At 43.6% G+C, this 20,207-nt stretch overlaps 1 protein-coding gene across 4 annotated transcripts in view; it reads left to right on the top strand.

Moving 5' to 3' along the window:
- Positions 1-1,115: 1,115 nt before the first annotated feature.
- MASP1 (mannan-binding lectin serine peptidase 1 (C4/C2 activating component of Ra-reactive factor)) overlaps positions 1,116-20,207 on the top strand; it is a 76,670-nt gene continuing 57,578 nt past the window's right edge. For 2 of the 4 annotated variants that reach the window (XM_011961594.1, XM_011961595.1), the window contains exons 1-2: positions 1,116-1,510; positions 6,982-7,213. In XM_011961594.1, coding sequence (XP_011816984.1) covers positions 1,506-1,510; positions 6,982-7,213 — 237 coding nt within the window. In that variant the 5' untranslated portion in view covers positions 1,116-1,505. Of the gene's footprint in view, positions 1,511-1,789; positions 1,896-6,981; positions 7,214-20,207 lie in introns of all 4 variants that reach the window. The other 2 variants (XM_011961596.1, XM_011961593.1) reach the window with 2 other exon arrangements.

The following is a 20,207-nucleotide window of genomic DNA, read 5'->3' as shown; positions in this document are numbered from 1 at the left end:
CCATACGCATTATAAAATGTTAATGAGTAGCAGTGTAATACAGTGGCTAACACTTCAAATTCTGCCTCTATTACTTTCTAGCTGTGTGAACTTGGGAAAGTTACTTAACCTCTCTGGGCAGTTTCCTCTGAAAAATGAGAATATTACCAGCCGTGTATACAAGATATAAAGATGACTGAAGAGAATTGATCTATTAAGTGCTTAGGGTAGTGCCAGACACATAGCACTCAATAACTGTTAGCTTCTAGTGGTCGTGGCAGTGAGGAGTAATAAATAACTGGGTGATCTTGGCAAGTGGCATATTCTCTCTGAGCCTTAGTGTCCTCACTTGTAAAATGAGTATAACAGCAGCACTCTCACCAGTTCGCGAAAGTAACTGAGATGATGTTTGTGCCTAGCACTGTGTCTAACACAGAAAAGGTGCACAGTCAAACTTAACTTCTACACCCAGACATGCCGCTCCCTATTCAGTGTTGGTTTGTTGTTGCTGTGGAGGGGGTAATTTTCTTATTATTCAGCTTATCTTAGATCTAGTGCTGATTTCTCCAGAAGCCATGGGTATACACATGTATACAGGCCCAGGTCTTTCTATACCCCTGGGACAGTGATATTTCTTACATGATGGGCCCTTTCTGAGCTGGATTAGAGCCATGCACACTCCAAGGCGGTAAATAGTGCCACAGGTAATGCTTATGGGAAGGAACAACCAGCCAACTTCAGGACTTGATGCTCCCCCAATTCCGGGGCCAGTGGCTCCGTTCACAGGAAAACTTGTCGTCGTTTGTGACTCTGATCATGAGAAAATCTGTAGTTATTTGGGGCTCTGCTCACAAGGAAACCTGTAGTTATTTGCAGACAGAGGCTCTGGGATTTAGACCTTTTTTATCTTCTAGTGTGGGTGCTAGAATTGCCTTCTTAGTTGGTTGTTTCTATTTAATTGCTTTACTTTCACGGATGTCCTGAAGAAAAGCAGAAAATTATAGTCATCTGGCAAAAAAAAAAAAAAAACTAAAGAGAAATTAGACTTTGTCCCCTTTCACTCTCTCTCTCTCTCTCTCTCTCTCATTCTCCACACACACACGCGCGCACACACACACACACACACACACACACACACACACGGAGTGATACAGATACCTGCTTGAGCCCCTCAGTTATTTTCTCGCAAGGGCTGAAGTCAGTCACACAGGATAAAGGACGGAACGGAAGGAGCAGATCTTTTCGGGAAGAAGACAGGTTTTGTTGTCAGGTTCCTGGGAGTGCAAGAGCAAGTCAAAGCAGAGAGAGAGGAGAGAGGAAAAGCCAGAGGGAGAGAGGGGGAGAGGGGATCTGTTGCAGGCAGGGGAAGGCGTGACCTGAATGGAGAATGCCAGCCAATTCCAGAGACACACAGGGACCTCAGAACAAAGATAAGGCATCGCGGACACCGCACCGGGCACGAGCTCACAGGCAAGTCAAGCTGGGAGGACCAAGGCCGGGCAGCCGGGAGCACCCAAGGCAGGAAAATGAGGTACGTGCCAGGGGAGGAGAGGGCACAGTTCCCTTTTGGGGACCTGGTGTCAAATAGCAGGGAGGGTCTGACCTTGTCACTGGACAGACTCACCTGCGTGTCCTGCGTGTGGTAGTGAGGGGGTTTCTCATCAATTCTTGGGGCTCTGAGAAGGGAGCTGTGGGTGGGCTGGGTGCCTTCCCCAGGACTCCAGGAGACATAAAACTTGAAACGGGAGACTTTGTGCAAATCCTGCTTCGGGCGCTGCTGAAGCTCGGATTTCTCCCGCTGCCTGCACAGGGTGCTGCCTGCTGGCGAATGTGACTCTTCTCCTGTTCACCCACAAGGCTGATTTTTCCGTGCTCCTCCTCTAGAAAAAGCATTGCTTTCTCTCTTCCAGCACTTTGTGAGTTAGATATGTGTTTGTGTGTTTATTCGTTCTGACCAGAAAAGAAACCAGCTTCCCATAGCTTGACTCTGTGGTTTCTTCAACCTTTACAAGTTTGCCAGTTAAACCTCAATTTAGAAAACTAAAAATCTGTCCCCATTTTACAGTTCCCTACAAATTTTCTGCATTTCTCATTGAAATCAAAGGCAGCTGGTGGCATGAATCAGGCTATGAAGTACACCAAATGGCTCTTAAAGAGATATCACACTTAAAAAAAAATAAAGGATTTTAGAGTTCTGAAATCGAGAACTTCACATTCTAATTGGTTTTAAACTCTTTAACTTTTCTTATTCCTCATTATACTTGACACTCCTTACTAGACCTTTCATACAAGTTTTTTGCTGCAAGTCTGAAAACCCAGCCACCCTAGTTATTTTTATTACTTAAGTGTTAATGCTGTTAAACACACACACACACACACACACACAAAATGCTCTGCAGATGTGTAAAATCCCTAAATACCTCTTTTACTATAATTTTCTTTTCAGTTGGGAGAGTGTTTTTATTTGTTTCTCTTCTGCAAAGTAACTTAGCAACTTTTCTGGGTCTGAGACCAATGAGAGGCTTCAGACTATGTTAACTCTTTGAACTCCAATTACCTGTGGTTCAGAGAGATAACTAGGTCTTTAAAAAGTTAGTGTAATAATTCTATTCTTTTTAAATCCATTATAATTTTAAACCTGCCATTAAACATCATTTTTCTTTCTCCAAAAAAAAAAAATGGGATTTATGTCAATCCACATCGAATGATCATCTCATTTATCTGTGAATGATCTGGTCTGAATCCCACCCTACCATTCAGTGCCCCAGCCCGTATCAAACTACTTGGCTAAGAGATAGTTCTGTATCGTTGCATATGCTCATCCCTAAACTTGGAGCAACCTTCTTCTTTATTTTCCACCTAGAAGACCTGATTGTTCAAGCTGGCACAAATATCTCTTTCTCTCTCCTAACCACCATCTTCCAGAGTGAGCACCCCCTCCTTTGTCCTTTGTTCTGTCTCTGTCCCTTAAAGCTGCATCTCTTATTGTCCTTGTAGTATGTCCTTGTTAAAATGTCCACCTCCCCTTACAAATCTCAGTGCTCCTTAAGTTACATGATCTATGTCTTCATGTTTGTATGGCCAGCACTTAACATAATGTCTATTTCCTACTAGTCATTCAGTACCTGTTTGTTGAATTGAATTCAATTTTTGAATAGCCAAGCAACTCCGAGAAAAGCGCTCCACTAGAAAAGTCTCCAGCAGGTCTTGTCTCACATGGATACAGTATTTCAGTGTTTGTGGAGCACTTTCAAGAGCATTGTCTCATCTGGTTTTCAGATTCTGGATGAAGTAAGGATTTATGGATAAGTGGTGGGTATAAACGCAGTGAAGCAACTTGCCCACACCACACTGATGATCATGAAAAGGTGCAGATTCAAATTTGGGTCTTCGGGCTCCAAGTTCAGGATTTTTTCTACTATATTCCACTAGACTTTCAGCCAAGCATATTATTCTAAACTGACAGCTCATAATTCTGACTGTACCTTAGAACGATCTGTGGTGCCTTAAAACATGCCAGTGCTCAGGCCTCACCCCAGACCAATTAAACCAGAATCTCCTGGGGAGGGACTTTGGCATTAATATTTTTAAATTTTTCACATAAAGTCATGGATTTTTAAATTATTTTTCACAGAATTAATTGCTTTGGCCAGATGCCTGGGCATGATATGGGCATGGACCCAGCTTCTTCTGTGAGCTCTTGTTATTCCCTTCTTCTGTGGAAGTTAATTCACCATATGGTATTGAGCATGATGTGACATCTCTTGGGGTCCCCTTTTCATCATCTGTCAAATTAGGGTGCTCTGTAAGGGATCCATGCAGTCCCTTCCAACTCTTTAATTCAATAATGGGGTCTTGGTGTGGTGTAGGTTGAAACGAGGGGCGTGTACAGAGAGTGTATGGAGAAGAGAGCAAGCGCCGTTCATGCCACAATCATAGATATATGCAGGCATTTTTACAGAGTCCTGCTAGCCTGTTCCTACAGTGGGGCCTATAAAATCTCAGCTCTATATATTACTTTTGACATTTCAGCAATGTAGTTAAACTTTTTGATTAGCCGGAGGATAGATAGCAGGTGTCAGAAACTATACAGCCGGTGCCTGGTATATAAGAAGCCAAAAACATTCAGAGAGTGTGACGAGGAATGAAAGCTGCCACTTACATTCTTCAATTTACAGCCCCTAACGCGAGCAGGCAAGCATATGCTCAAGCCCATTACATGAAGGGAGATATTTGTTTCATATGTTTGAAACCATTTTGAGATGCAAACAAAGTAGAAGGGAAAGCTTCCTGGGCCTTCCTCCCACGCTGACCAGTTGCCTACCACACATGGCACCGGGCTTCTGGGCTAGACAGGGCTCTCTGCTGCCAGTCCTTGACAGAACTGGCCTCAGGAGGTTCAGCATCTCCTCGATGTGGTCTGGAAAAAGCAGACATGGAGGAAGTTGACGTTTCAGCCTTGCATAATTTGGGTGTCGCTATTATAGGGAAGTCCGGTTTAGGAACCAAAGCTCATTCCTGACTCTTGCTTTTTGGGAAGTAGCACGATGGAATAATCATAACTAATGTTTGGCTAGGGCTAGACAGTTAACAAAATACTTCCCCATCCTCCTTTACTCTGATAGCAGTGCTGTGGGAAGTCGTTATTATTATTACTTAATGGATGAGGAAACAAGACCTCTCATGACCTCCTAAAATGGAAAGGATAAATAAAGTCAAAGCTGGAGCTGAATCTAGGTCTTCTGACCCAGGGCCAGTGCTCTCCCCTCCTCAGGAGGGATGAACCTGAACTCCAGCCCTGTTAACATTGGTTCATTTCCTCACTTGAAAATGGGATGCTTGGGCCCTGCCAACTGGTTTTTTGACTCAGCTTTCCAACTAATTCGCAGGTTAACTTGGACATATGCCTTCCCTTCCTTCTGCCTTTGAGGCCCTCCTTCCACAGATTGGTTTAAAAAAATATTGACATTGGCTATGGGATTAAGACATTTTGTTTTCTTAATAGAATGTCACATATTGCTACTGTAGGGACCTTGAAAAAAATTAAATAAATTTATTTTCTTTTTCTTGAAAAAATAGTACATGGTCCTTCTTGACAAATGTAAACATTTTATATGCACAAAAATAGAAATACTTATTTTCCCATTTCAGAGATAACTACTGTTAATACCTTGGTGTATATCCTTTCAGACTTTTTGTACTTACCTATTTACACTTTATGTAAATATTAACGTGACACCTGATTAGCAAATATGTCACTGTTAATCTGAAGATGCTGGTATGGTTTCCCAGCATTGACTTTTTAGGCTATCTAAGACTCAGGCCCCACTTTCATGGATTCATTCATTTATAATCTGTTATATATCAGACTCTATACTAGGACCTTTATATGCATCATCTTTCATGCTCATAGGAGCCCTATGAATTAGATATTATAATCTCCATTTTATATCTGAGGAAACGGGGGCTCAGGGACACTTGTTGCCCAAGTTTTCACAGTCAGTAAGTGGAAGAATTGGGACTTAAATACAAGTAAATTTCACTCCAAAGGGTGTGACTGAAGTAGTGCAATGTGACGCCCACAATAATAGAGAAATGTGCAGGGAGCCGTGGCTTGTGGAGGAGTGAAAGGATACTCCATAGCTGGGAAGCTCTGAGCTGGATGGTGGAGGACAAGCAAGACGGTGGAGGATAAGTAGGTGAGGAGTGAACAGGGCACATGCAATGAGGCTGGAATGGAAGGGCATGGCATGCCCCCAGAATAACTAGGGGATCACAGGGCTGGCTACTGAGATGAGATGGGAAGGACAGACCAGCCAGATCAAAAGGGCCTCAACAGCCATCCCAGAAGCAGACACGTTACCCAGCAGACACCGTAGAACAGTGTGGTCACCTCTGTGTTTTAAAAAATCAGCTTTGGCAGAAGACTGTTGGTGGGTGGGTCGGGGATATCTGTTAGGATGCTACAGCAATAAGTTGTATAAGAAAATGTAAACTATGTAATTAACTGGAGAGGAGGAGAGACGGATTTCCAAAACATAGGAAGCAGAATAAGTAGGACGTGGTGACTATTGACTCTGGGGTAAATGAAAAGATGAACGGTTAAAGTTCAGGCCAGGGAACTGGTTGATGGTAATACCATGAACAGAAATCAGAAACAAGAGCAGGAAATGATAAGGAGAGGAGTGATGAGGCAGCTTCAGCACCATTAAGTTCAAGGTCACCAGACCTCACAGGGGAATCAGTCTGTTTGACAGAGGCCTGGTGTGGTGAATACTGACCGACCAGGAGGGCTTTGACCAGCCTTGGTCATTCTGCCTTGTTATTGCGTCAGCCATGGTGATGTGCTCTGTAAGTTTTATTGAATTTTCCTTGCCTCTTTTGCAACTCTTTATTAGTCCATTATCTCTGATTCCTACAGGAATAAGTTGTAAGTTTTCGATCCTTTTACTAAGAGGAAGAAAACTTGCTTTGCTTATTCCTTCTTTATTAAAGATTTTGCATACTTTGACTGAGTTTGTGGTGAAATACCATTTCCACATGTTAAATCTGTTTCAGGTACTACAGATTCCATCAATGCATTTAAGCCTCATCCCAGTATTACCATGTTATTATCATTTACTTTTTAGAAAAGAGAATCAAGAGTTTATGATTCTTAAATTAAGCCAAGCTGAAGAAATATCAACTTTTACCTAATTATGAAAGTTACATTTTCGACAGTAAAATGGAAGTGTCAGACTCCCCAATGTGATACTTTCTAGGAGTTTAAATTTAACACTATTATCAGAGCTTTGAATGAGCAAAACCAGAAGAAATGTTAGAAATTATCTAGTTACCATTTTCCCGTAATACAGACCGAGGAGGAAGGTCAGAAGGGGAAAGGTAATGACAGAACGCCAGAGAGACAGACATGCTGGGATCTTGTTCTCCTGGCTGTGATTGAGATGAATGGCGGGGGCCTGTGTTTATAAATGTAAGTAGACCTACATTCATGTCTTTCAGGTGGCTGCTTCTCTGTCATGCTCTGTGCTTCTCCCTGTCAAAGGCTTCAGCCCACACTGTGGAGCTGAACGATATGTTTGGCCAGATCCAGTCGCCTGGTTATCCAGACTCCTATCCCAGTGATTCGGAGGTGACTTGGAATATCACTGTCCCAGACGGGTTTCGGATCAAGCTTTACTTCCTGCACTTCAACTTGGAATCCTCCTACCTTTGTGAATATGACTATGTGAAGGTGAGACTCCTGATGTCCCCTAACTGGGCCAGGCTCTCTGCTGGCATTTAGACAAGGCAGGATGAAATTAGACCCTTCCAGGGTGGCATATAGTGAGAGAGACACACAACATCACTATGGTATGAATTCATGTCAAGGTGGAAAGCTAAGTGCGAGCTGATGGGTAGAACTAGAAAGGTCCGTGAAGGAAACTGAAGCTGATGGAGTATGACTCAGCCCAACACAACATCCCTTTTTTCTTCCTGTCCTCAAAGCCTTTAGTGATTCTACCAGTCTCTGTTCCAAGGTCACCTTTAATTCAGTGAGCAGAAAAGGGCAGAGACCTCGGAGTAAGCGGTAATCATGGAAACAGAACCATAATTATGTCCAAAGTTGAGGCATTAGAAAGCATTGTCCAATTCCCCAAATAATGATCAAGTATATGGGAAGTGCAGGGTATACAGTAGTAAAGAGTCGGAGATGAAGTAGGAAGGGTGCGTGGAGGGGAGATTCTTAAGGGCCTTGAATGTCATGCCAAGGAGTTTGCATTTTATCAGCAAAAAGCGTGGGTAGGGAGGAGAGGGTCACTATCAGAAGTAGATGTAAAAAGTAAATATGGGGTAAGAGCAGGACTGCATCAAAACAACATGCCCTGGAATTTAGAGAACCCCACACAAAAAAAAAATTTCCATGGGTGAGAAGCTGTTCTTCTTTTAAAGTGCGGCTGAAAAAGGTCAGAATATTTCTAAGGGATCAAGTTTATTGCAGTTATATCTAGTTTAAAAAGATGTGGAGACCTAAGAACCTAACTTCTAAGCTCTCTCCAGCTTCCTGGAAGAGGATCTCATCAAACAACGCTAGAGCATTTAGATATTTTTAGTATTATTGTACACTCATTATTCCATAACCAGTAATTCAACATGAATTAACCTTGTATTAATCAGAATATTTGGTCAACAACAGAGAAGTGAGTTTACAAGGTGCTTTTATAATTATAATCTCATTCAAACTTTAAAACAATTTTGAGACAGGAGCTATGACCCCATTTCACAGGTAAAGAAATAAACCTAGGAAGGTTAAGCAACTCACCCAAGGTGGTACATCTGGTAAGTGACGGATTAAGCTCTCAAACCCGTGCCTTGTGTTTTTGAATCACATGCTCTTTTGTCTACACCAAACAACTCCCAAGCTATTCTCCACTGAGCCTAGGATACAGCAGGGGCATATAAAGGCACTGTGCCTCCACTTATTTTATATGTAGAGTGTTGTCATTGTATATGTTGGGTCTGCTTGCAATGTTCCATTTACAATAGGTCTCTGCATCTAAACATTTTCCAAAATTGGTGTTCCATGGTAGGGACTTTTAACCTCAGCACTACTGATATTTTGAACCAGGTAATTTGCTGAGAAAAGCTGTCTTGAGCATTGTGGGATTTTTAGCAGCACCCCTAGCTTCTATCCTAACTAGGTGCCAGTAGCAGCACCCCCTCCCAACCAGTTATGGCAATCATAAACGTGTCCAGATATTGTTCAATGTCCCAGAACCACTGCTGTATGGGATGATGCCCTCTTAGAATGCCCTGTGCTAGGGACAGTAGAAATATTTGCACACAAAAGATCTGGTCCCTTAAAAAGAAAGGTGAGCCTTGAAAATAGCCATTGCACAAGATAGAAAACAGTGATGGCAATAAAAGACTTACTGATAAAGAATGAGAAAAGGTGGAACTGGTTGCTCTAAGAGACAATGTAGATTGGTAATCTAGATGCAATTTCTATAAATTCATTAAATGTAGAACCAATTTCTCAGGGTCACAAGGATCAACCAAGAGGTCCTCACTGAGGCTGTGAGTATGTATCATCCTAAACTGAACTTTCTGGTGAAAAGGTCAGTTATGCCTTTCAGGATAAAAGGGTTAACCAGAGTTAAACTCCAGGATAAGATAGATTAGAGGTGTGTACCTTCAGGCTAAGTGGAATCTCCCAGCCCATTCCCCCAACTAATGTTGGTCACAAAATCATGACATTCTTTAATATTTTGGTTGGAGTGGTCTTAACCGGAAGAAAAATGACCAAACCTTGGTTTAATATGACAATAAGTTCCATGGATTTAGACAAGGCTTGGCATGAACTTTCTAACCGTATTTTTCTCCACTTTCAAACATGTCAACCATCTAAAAATTTTGTCAGTGCCAATAGCTTTTATTGGCACCTGAGACTCAAAATCACAGAAATTATAGAATATTTTTCCTCAGTTGTAGCAATGACCTCTTCTCATAATTTGCCCCTTCTCCTCCTTGAGGTTTGACTCTTAACTTCATATTCATTGAGAATTCATTAAGTTTGATTCTTTTTCAGACAGAAGACAAGTTTAACCTTGTTAGATCTCCTTTATCAAGATGATAAACACAGAAGAGAGGGTTTAGCTCATTTCTTTGCTCCAAATAAGTGGAGTCTCCCAGGAAGGCAGATGAAGCAGCTGACATAAAGCAGCATTTTGTTAATGGGGAAAAACCGATGCTACTTTTCAAGAGCAATAACAAAATCTGAAGACCTCTTCTAACATTGAATTAAAGATATTGGAATAGACTTCTATCCAAAGCTTGGCTTTCTAGGCTACAGAATATTTTGGAAATTGGTTGATGGTTTCTATCTAGAGTGGTGAGACTCCTTCCTGAAACCACAAGCAGGTGGACATGGGCCCTCTGGAAGAGGCAGTATGGTCCTGGGCCCTTACATGGAATTCAGAAAATTCCTTTTCTGGGCTCAGATCTGTCACTAACTCCCCAAATGACATGGAGTGGAGAAAAATATTATTTTACAGCATCCTCTCTACTCCAAAATTAGACAGAAAACCTCTGGGCATAACAGGGAAGTAGTCTACTTGAGGCAACTTAGGGACTGAGCTGTGTACCTGAAACGCCCTAAGAGCCTTGGCATCTGTGAGTTGGAACATTTTTCCAGGTCCTTTGAAAGAAGAGAGTAACATGGTGGCGGCAGGAGGTGAGATAGATTTCTCCACTTGCGCTTGCACAGCTGACTCTCTTCCAGAAAGCCACCCAAATGTCAGCATTAGCCTCCTGCAGAGGTTCCAGCAGCCGTGGGGCACCAGCAGGCCTCGCCTCTGCAGGGTGCTGCATGCTGGTTGGCTGACTACTGGTGCTCATGCGGAGACCACCCTGTGCCCCTGCCTACACACAACCAGTGAGTTGCCCTCCTAGAACTGAGAACTCACAGAATGTCAGGCTGCAGGGGCCCTCAGGGATGCATCTCATCTTACGTTGTGGTTTTCAAATATGTTCTCCCCAGTACACATTTTCTTTTTTTTTTTTTCTTTCGAGACAGAGTCTTGCTCTGTTGCCAGGCTGGAGTGCAGTGGCTCGATCTCGGCTCACTGCAACCTCCACCTCCCAGGTTCAAGCGATTCCCCTGTCTCAGCCTCCTGAGCAGCTGGGACTACAGGCACACGCCACCATGCCCGGCTAATTTTTTGTGTTTTAGTAGAGACGGGGTTTCACCATGTTGGCCAGGATGGTCTCCAACTCCTGACCTCATGATCCTCCCACCTCGGCCTCCCAAAGTGGGATTACAGAGATGTGAGCCACCACGCCCAGCCCACATTTTCTTCTTGAAAATCTTCAGTTAGGCCCAACATAGAGAAGAGACAGAAGTGAGCTGCTCTAGCTGTAGGTGGCCCTGCTTGCTCATCCTCCTTGGTTACCCTGAAGCACCTTGAGGGATTGTGACTTGAATCTTGCTGCTCTGGTCACGTTCCTATTGGACAGAGAGGAGGTCAGAGTAGAGAGAGAGGGTGAGCATTCTGCCTCTGAAATCCCAGACCCAGAAGTCTTCCACACTTAGTTGAAACCCACTGACTTTTTCTAATTGCCTGGCCAATGCTAGCCCCTAGCATGTATGCTTTTTCTGGCTATAAATGGAAGAGAAACTCTTCCCTTTCCATCTAAATAAAAGCGCAAATATACCATGTGACCCCCGGGTAAATCCATATCCCTCTCCAAAATTCTGTTTTTTCCTCTGCTCAGTGAGAGGGTGGAACGAGATGATCCCCATGGTCCTTTCAATTCTGGAATTATAATCCCAATCCTCCTCGCCAGAACTTCTAAGACGACCCCACCAAACCCTCCTTATCATAGTCAGGATAACACCAGAAAACAGAAATCTTATGTTTACAGCAACTGCGTCTCAATGTTGCATAGCTGCAAGCCCTCCAGTAGGAGCCTGCAGCCTGCTGGGGATGCCTTGGTGGTATGTCATCACAGAACGTGTAAACATATCATGCCAACAGTGTCCTTTACAAAGCAACTTAAAATGACACTGACTTGCCTTTGGCAGGATAAAATTCCCTGTTTTAAGGCATTTTTGCTCTATGACTAAATTCTCCTCCCAGGCCTATATAGGAGTGGGTTTAAGAAACCTTCCAACTCACAGGAACATTTTCCAGCCAGCCCAACCCCACAAACTGCCCTTCCCACCCAGGCCCATTAGGACAACGACGATGGAACTGCTGATACTGCTCATCAGTAGCCTGTAGAAGAGCAAGACCCCCATGTCTGTGGTCCGGATGCTCACATTTATGAAAATCCCTCTCCTGCCTGATTTCCCACAGTTCTTGGTCTTCAAGACTCACGCACATCTGCACAGCAGCGTCTGCTTCCTGGGAATGTGGCTGCAATGTTTAGATTCCTGTAGTGCATGGATGAGGCATATGAATCCAGGCTGGTTAATGCTGCAGGCAAGAGGCAAAGCACAGATGCTGATCAGAGAGTCAGGCAGCCTGGGTCCTGGGTATCATTCTATACTAACTAACCTTGGGCAGATGACTACACCTAGAAGGAACTCTGTTTCCTCCTCCGTCAAATACAAAGGGTAAAACCAGATGGTCTCTAAGGTCTACTTTGCCTTGATATTCTGTGCATCTAAGACCTTAGAAATCATGATCCAACCCCATGATCATCATGTTCAAACCTAGGGAAGGGCAATTCATTGGCCAACATCATGCTTGTATCAGAATTTACATCTTAAGATTCTCAGTCTTTTCTTCTATTTATTTAACAGAGTTATTTAACAGATTAAAAAACAGCAAAGTCCCATCTTGTGAATGACTAGGTTTTTCTGTTGTAATATAAGACAAATATTGTCTATAGTCAAACTTACCGTTAAAAAATCGCTTAAATATTGTAAAGCATTATCTTTTAGATGTCCAGAAAAGAATTTTTTTCCAGAAATGCAAGAAATTAAAGTTCCTTTGGTTGAGCACCAGATGAAGTGGTTCATTTATACTTACAAAGAAACTGTGAAGCTATGGTTATGGAGAGAGTTTAGATAGTTAGAAACCAGAACCACCAAGAGAACAGCAGATTACACATTCCAATTTCAAGTTCATTTCATGGCATCTATTCACTGTAAAAGGAAGCATAAATTACTGCATTTGGATACTCTCTTTTTTTCTCTTTATGTCACCATGTGTAATATTTCAACAGCATCTGTGGCATGTTTATGTAACACAATGCCACTGTTTTCCTTTTAACCCTGTATCCTCGATGTATTTGACATTTCTTCCCACCTTTTCACCGTTAGTTTCTTAGTTCCAATTCTTATTCCTCTCAGCTAGTTTATTGTAATAGCCTTCTGTATGTCTACCAGACGTCAGCCTCTCCCCATCTAGCCTATCTTCTATGAGTATCCAGAAGGATCTTCGTCGAACATAGCTTTGATTATGCTACTCTAAAAATCTTTCAATGCCTCCCCATTGTCTATGGAATGAAGCACAGTAATCCTATTGAAAATCTACCATAAGTTTGAGACTATGCAAAAGGCTGGGTGTGCAAAGATCAGTAAAAAGAATTCTTCACAGTAAAATGAACTGTAAAGACTTCAAGGAATTCAGAGTTCCATAGAATGTGATGAAATAAGTGCATAATAAAACCAGACAAAGTAATATAACGGGTATCAGTCAGTACATACGTTTGGAAGTGGTCATTTCTAGATGGCCAGGGAGGGCTTTGGAAATAGTTGATGTCCGAGATTAGTCTTAAGGGGTAAATAATAATTTGGCAGTGCAGTTCCCTAAGTAGGATATCTTAGCAGAGCTACCATCAAAGCAGGGAGTTTGAAGAGGATGGGAATGATGCAAAACTGAGAATAATCAGAGTTGGCATGCTTTGGGGAGAGGTAAAGCCCAGAAAGATTACCTGAGGGTGAACTGAGAAATGTTTGGTAAACTTGGGTTTAAGTATGTGCTCCCAAAGTCGCAAAAAAGTGGTCAAAGGTTGAATTAATTTCACCAATGAATTTTGTTAGCCAGCCCAATACTAACTTATACTATGATTTGGGGTGGGGGGTAAAAAAAGAAGAAGAAAGAATTATGACAACATAAAATTTCCAATTTCACACAACAGTCTACATTTCCAAATTATCTTAGAATATTAGAAAATCTGACAAATCTTGCAGCTTCCTGCCTTCCAGCAACCAGCCAGCACCAGGAAGAGGTGGCCCTGTGGGTAGGGTCCCCACCATTCCCTATAGCTCCCCCATGCTAATGCTTTCTGGCCTCTTCGTGGCACCATTGCTTCTTTTACAGTAAAGAAAGTGAAACATTTTTCCCCAGTGTCTCTATCGAAAATAGGAAAGTTGAAAGTTCCTGAGAAAGACATGTGTTTCGGAAAAATCTCTTTGCAGAGTGAAGAATATCCCTCTGTATTTAACATGCAAAGTGTGTATTTCTGTCTAAAGAATTCATAGCAGCTTGTTTCACTCATGTTTTCTGCTTGGCATCTTTTAGCATTTGAGTCTAGGACCTCCAATTAGAGGATGTGATGTCACGGAGGGAGGGGGCAGTGAGGTTCTGGGATGTGACACAATCAGGGGTATGCTTGAGCAAGGTTAATCTGGAGCTACCTAAGGGGCATCAAGGACTGGTAAATGAAAAGAAACTGGAGCCGCTGAATGAGGCCATTTAGGTGGCTGTGCTAAATAGATTGGATATGACTATGTGGAGCATAGTATACTTCAAGAAAGCCCACAGGCCTCCTGGACAGATATGGAAGAGCAGGTAGGATGTGCAGAGGTAAACCCCACAGGAACTGGCTGCGTATGGGAGAGGAAAAGGAGGAATCAGACGCTTTCAGCTCCAGTTATGACAACTTATTGGCTACTAACCCAGAAATTGAGATCAGGAACGTGAAGGTGCATTGATTTGGAAAGATATAGAGTGCACTGATGTGCATTGAGTTTTGAATACAGCTGGAAATGCTGGTCTAAAGTTTGAGACAGAGCTTAAAGAGTTGTAAGAGTGGGTGTGGGAAGAGCACAGAGACAGTCATGGAGAGAGGATTAACACATTGAGGATTAAATTCTGTTTCTGACACCATCTGAGTGAGGAATCTTGGTGAAGCTCCTTGATCTCCCTCAGCACTGGTTTTGTCATCATTTGAAAGAAAGAGTTCCTAATGAATACAATGTCTCCCTCACAGGTTGTGGGAGGATTTGAGTAACATAAGGGTCTAAGAGGAATCAGTACTGCAAACGCAGTTGTGCTCAGTGGTTGGGAGCTCAAACTTTGGAGTCATTCAGACCCATGGTCAAGTCTTGCCTCCACTTCTTACTGGAGCGATTGCTTAACCTTGCTAAGATTTTCTTCTCCATCTGTAAAATGGAGATAACAATGATGTTTATTTCATAGGCTTACTGTGAATGCCAAATGAAGTAAATGCTTTAATGGCATATGTCTAATACATCTCTAATTAGCTCATAAGTACATTGTAGTGGTAATGAAGGCAATGGGATGAGTAATAAAAGTGTCTGCCTGGTATCATCAGATGCTCAATGAATGTCAGTTTTCTCATCAACTCCGACCCTACCACTGATTAGCTATGTATGACCTTGCTAATGTTACTCAGTTTTTTCTGGCAATTTATAAAAAAGTGCTTCCAAAACACTATTCAAAAGCTGGGGGTTATTTCTCCTTTGTATTTACCTTGTAGAAACACAAATTTTACAGCAGTTTTTAATCTATTAACTCATTTGATTCTTATGGAATAGGAAAAGTAGGGATTATTGCACCGAATTTACAAAAAAGGAAACAGGTATAAGTGAATTTGCTCAAGTCTCTGCAGGAAAGCCAGGTTTGACTCCCTGCTCTTCTAACTCCCCGAGTCATGGTTCTGTCTGTCTATGGAGGCTTCCTTAGAATAGCCTTTATTGTGAAAGGGGCCCTGTTATGTTTCCTGGCCATGTATTATTCCTAAAACAAGGTTGTGGGAGAACCTTGTTCTCTCCTACTTGTCAAGATAATTTCATAAAATTTAGTAAAACAGAAGGTCCTTGAGGGGCCCTATATTGTCTAGATTATTTTAAATAACTTTCTCATTTATCCTTTGAGAGAAAAAAAGTGTTTTTTAAAAATAATAGAAAATGGAGTCTGAACTACAGTGAATCGGCAAGTGCTTGTATTATCTGCTTGTAGTGCATAATTTCTAATGATGAGCTCAAGTTCATTCCCACTAGATTGCCAGCCCCGTGAGTTCAGGGCCTATGTCTGTGTTTTCTCCAGTAGAAAGCACAGTCCTGGGCAGAACAGGAAAAGGCACATGTCTCCTGGCAGTGGAAAGGGCTCTGGCCTAGAAAACAGCTGCTGACTCCTGCTGAGAGCTTGGGCAAGTCACGTCTTCATTCAAGGCCTCAGTTTCCCCATCTGCCTGATGAGGGAACTGGACCAGCTGGCCTCTCCAAACCCTTCCAGTTCTGATGGTCTGTGACTCCCAGTCCAATGCCCCTTCCCTCAGGCCACATTGGGTCAGTCTGCATCCTGCTGTGTAATTGAGAGGTAAGTCGCTCCCAAGGGGGCCTCTTCTGACCCCTAAGCTCCTAATTTCTGTGCAATGCTCTGTGTTTACTTAGAACATGCCCTCGACCTTCCGGCTGAACTCACTTCACCTACTGCAGTAACTCTGCTCAGTCTCTGGGAGTGGACAGGAGGCCTTGGCCCCAGAAGGAAATGAGAAATGGGTAAACATTTCTCATGAATTTCAATTGTAGTCTCCAGTGGAATTCTCCCACTCCAGAGACACCGGGTCCCAAACACCAATTCTAGCTGACTCAGAAGAATTAGAAAATGAAAATGAGCTTGCATCAGGAAAGTGTGATGAAAGCTCATTTCATGCCGAAAGTGCAAACAGCACAGGCTTCAGGGTGATGGAAAACAAAAGGAAGCTCCCAGTGCTGAGGCAGAGAATGTGGGTGAGTGTGAGCTGGGAATGTCCCAGGTGTGGGTTCACATGGGGTGCACATCTCTGTGCTTGAGTGCATTACATGTTGTTCTTGAAAACACCTTGGTGAAGAGCAGTACCTGAATTTACTTTGATATGCTTATAAAGAGAAAAGTTAGGGAAGGAGAGGTGTTCGTTTATTCAACAAATATTCATCCAGTGCCTACAATTTATTAGAGCTTAGGGTACAGCAGTAATTAGAACAGACAGAGATCTCTAAAGTGAGGCTTACATTGCACTGGGATAAACAGACAGTAAACACTAAACATAATCCATAACTAAATGATGTAGTAAGTAATAAGCTTACGTGCAAAGAAATAAAATAGGGCAGGGCTCTGCATGAGTTGAGATGGGGGCTCTGATTTAAATACGGTGCTCATTGAGAGAGTGACATTTGAGCAAACACTTGAAGCAGGTAAGAAGGTGAGCCATGTGGCTTTCTTGGTGGGGGGGCTACCCTGGGGCCACTCCAACCAGAGGGAACATTCAGTGCCTCCAGGTGGAAAGTGCCAGGTGTGTTTGAAGAATAGCAAGGATGGCAGTGTGGCTGGGGGGCAGGAACATCAATGAAGACTGGGAGGTACAGAAGGAGAGCGGGATGGGAGACTGCAAAATAGGGTTCCTGCTAAATGCTGCCAGGCAATGGCAGGCTTCGCAAGCTGCTTTCATGCCCCGAATCTCATTTGACCTGATGTTCAGAAGATAGTATTAATGTCCACTTTTTACGTTTGTGAAAACTGCGACCTGGAGACAGGGGTATGAGTGCTAACAACCAGATTGGGGGGTGGGGGCGGGGAATGGGGGAAAAGAGACGTGCAGTGGCTCATCATTCAACATTCAGGTATCATAGACACAGAGAGCCCTCAGAGCATAGATCGTAGAACAATCACATAATTAGGAAGTAATAAGTTTTCATAGAACTAATAGAATTTATTTAATTGTAAGTCTGTGAAACTTAATGATGACTGGATTTAACAACAGGGTAGCAAAATCCCTGAAAAGCTGACAGTTGGCTCCTAGGAACTGGTGAGAGCTGCCAGCTCCAGCGCACCTACTGCCTGGGGAGGTTTAAGTGACCCCTGAGGTATGAGTGGCAGAGATGTGACAATTGGTCCTTCCTCCAGCGCTGTTGTAGGATTTCAGTGCAAAGATTTGAGGATGTAAGTTTAGCCTGGGTCAGGGCAAGGTCCTGGACAGTGTCACAGGAACACAGTGGCTCACAAGTCTTGAAATTCTGCTGGAAGACACTTGCCCAAGGCGGCCCCTTCTGTCCACTCAGCACTTGCCTCATCACTGCCTTCACCGGCATCCTGGCTATGACACACCTGGAGACAGGCAGCTTCTGCCACAGAAGAGCACAACAACCCTTTGTGCTTCCCATCCTCGGGCTATTTTCCTGTCCTGAACTGTTTGGGGCCCAGCCTCCAAGTTGCAGAAGGGATTTGCATATGAATGAGCTCAGCTCTGGAGTTCCAGAAGGGGTGAGGTGGGGGAGTCTGAGCCATTCTCAGGCCAAAGACAGTGTCAATCCTCCCTGGCTCTCCCTCCCAGACACAATTCCCAGACTCTTCCCTCCCACCCCACCCCCCAGCCCAGCTCCCTCTGAGACGGTGGGCACTGCCGGTTTCCCACCTGCGGGATGCCCGCTTCCCAGGCTCTTGGCAGGACCCCTCCCCTGCCAGCTCTTTCTTCTCCCTCTGCTCATGCTGCCCTTTTCTGTCCAGAGCCCTCCCGAGAATGGGCAATGCTTCCTGGCAGCAGTGGGATTCTTGGACTCTTTGGGATTCCTGGACTCTTAGGACCTGCCAGCTGTTTCTCTGGACCCCACCAGCTGTTTCTCAGGCCCCCACATTCTTTATGGCACCAAGCATTTGCATGTACACAATACCTGCTTAGGGGCTCACGCAGCTGTGTTAGGAGGTTTTCACCCTGATTAACAAATAAGGACACCGTCCTGGGAAGAGCAGTGCACCTGCGCCCGGTACTGGCTCTGCCATTGACTGACTTTAGATAAGTCTGTTCCTCCGAAAGGACAGGTATAGACTTCAGGTCTTTTCATGATCTTTTCAGCTCTGACCTTTGCTCTGGCAGGTGGCTTATCAGCTGTGTGATTCCAATTATTGAGCCAAACCTGGTTGTCAGAACATCCGGATGTTGTCTCAGGTCTGCTACTTGTAGGCTATGTGGACTTGGGGGAGTCCTGTCACCTCCCAGGACTCCGAACTGTCTCCCTGAAGTGCATTCACTACATGACTGCCATTAGGAGCAAATAAAATAGAGAAGGTAAATGTGTCCTGTCAACTGGAAAGTTCCACATAGAATGAGGAATTATTATCATCATCATTATTTTTATTACTTTTTTTTTTTTTTTGATGGAGTCTCACTCTGTCACCCAGGCTGGAGTGCAATGGCGTGATCTCCTCTCACTGGAACCTCTGTCTCCTGGATTCAAGCAATTCTTGAGCCTCAGCCTCCCGAGTAGCTGGGATTACAGGCGCCCGCCAGGATGCCAGGCTAATTTTTGTGTTTTTACTAGAGACAGGGTTTCACCATGTTGGCCAGGCTGGTCTTGAACTCCTGACCTCGTGATTCACCCATCTTGGCCTTCCAAAATTCAGGGATTACAGGCATGGGCCATGGTGCCTGGCTGATTGTTATTACTTTTTTTTTATGGTCAAAAGACTTGAGCCAGAACTGGAGCATTAACTTCCAGAACCTCTCATTTGGAGTCAACTTGAGCTTAGATCTGCCAGCTTTGTTATTTTTACTTTATGTGGCTTTCAAGAGCTTCTGAAGTGCAGCACACACATGCAAACACACATACCAGATGCCTCCTTCGTTTCTAGGCCCAGGTTTCTATCTGGTATCAGGTGCCTTTAACTTTCTTCTACTCCGATCCTTAACTGAAATTAAAGCTACCTGGTGAAGTAGCAGAATTGGGCCATTAACTACTGGCCCAGTGGCTGGGAGTGATGGACTTTCCCCAAAGGTGAGCTCAGAAGTACCGAGGACTCACAATGAGCAGGAGTCGGCCTGGGGCTGTCAGTGAATCATTGGCCTACAAATCTTTTGAAACACAACAAAATAAAGAGAGAAATTCCTAGACTTAATGTTATCTATCTTCTTGTGGACAGAAGCCTTCAGAGACCCCTCACTTTGATCGCCTTTCATAACTTAAGAGTACCCTTTTGAAGTCTCCCAGCCCCAGGACTGTTGCAAGGCTTTGCAAAGTGCGAAGAGCCAAACAGCTAATAAACCACCTGCCAGAGGAGGAGGCTGGGTTGGGAGGTCTCTCTAGGTGCCCTTCCAGCTCTATCAGCCTGAGTTCTCAGTCCCCACAAAAGGGGAAACCACTGCTGATGGCTTCAGCAAGATTAGGAAAGGAGTGAAATGGAGAAAATAGAGGGTATCCAGGGACAATCTCAGCTTCTTAATGTTCTCCAAATGCATGAAGTGACCCATGGCAACTAGCTGGGAGCCAGAACGTGTCATCTGGGTTGGTGGATGGATCTCAGCAGTCCTGTTTTTCTCATTGATGTACTGAGTGCTCAAGATATCCCGGGCACTTCTCTGAGTGTTTTACGTATATCAACTCCCATCCTATTTACAACAGTTCTGTGATAGAAATACTATTATTTTCACTATTTGACATATGAGAAGACCTGTATACAGAGAATATTAGCTTTCTAGGACTTCTGTAATAAATGATCACAAACCAGGTGGCTGTTTAA

Source organism: Colobus angolensis, unplaced genomic scaffold (assembly GCF_000951035.1).
Source record: "Colobus angolensis palliatus isolate OR3802 unplaced genomic scaffold, Cang.pa_1.0 Scaffold56, whole genome shotgun sequence".
NCBI classification, from domain to species: Eukaryota; Metazoa; Chordata; class Mammalia; order Primates; family Cercopithecidae; genus Colobus; species Colobus angolensis.
Note: the sequence above shows the minus strand (reverse complement) of the source record. Positions and strands in the feature narration are given on the sequence as shown.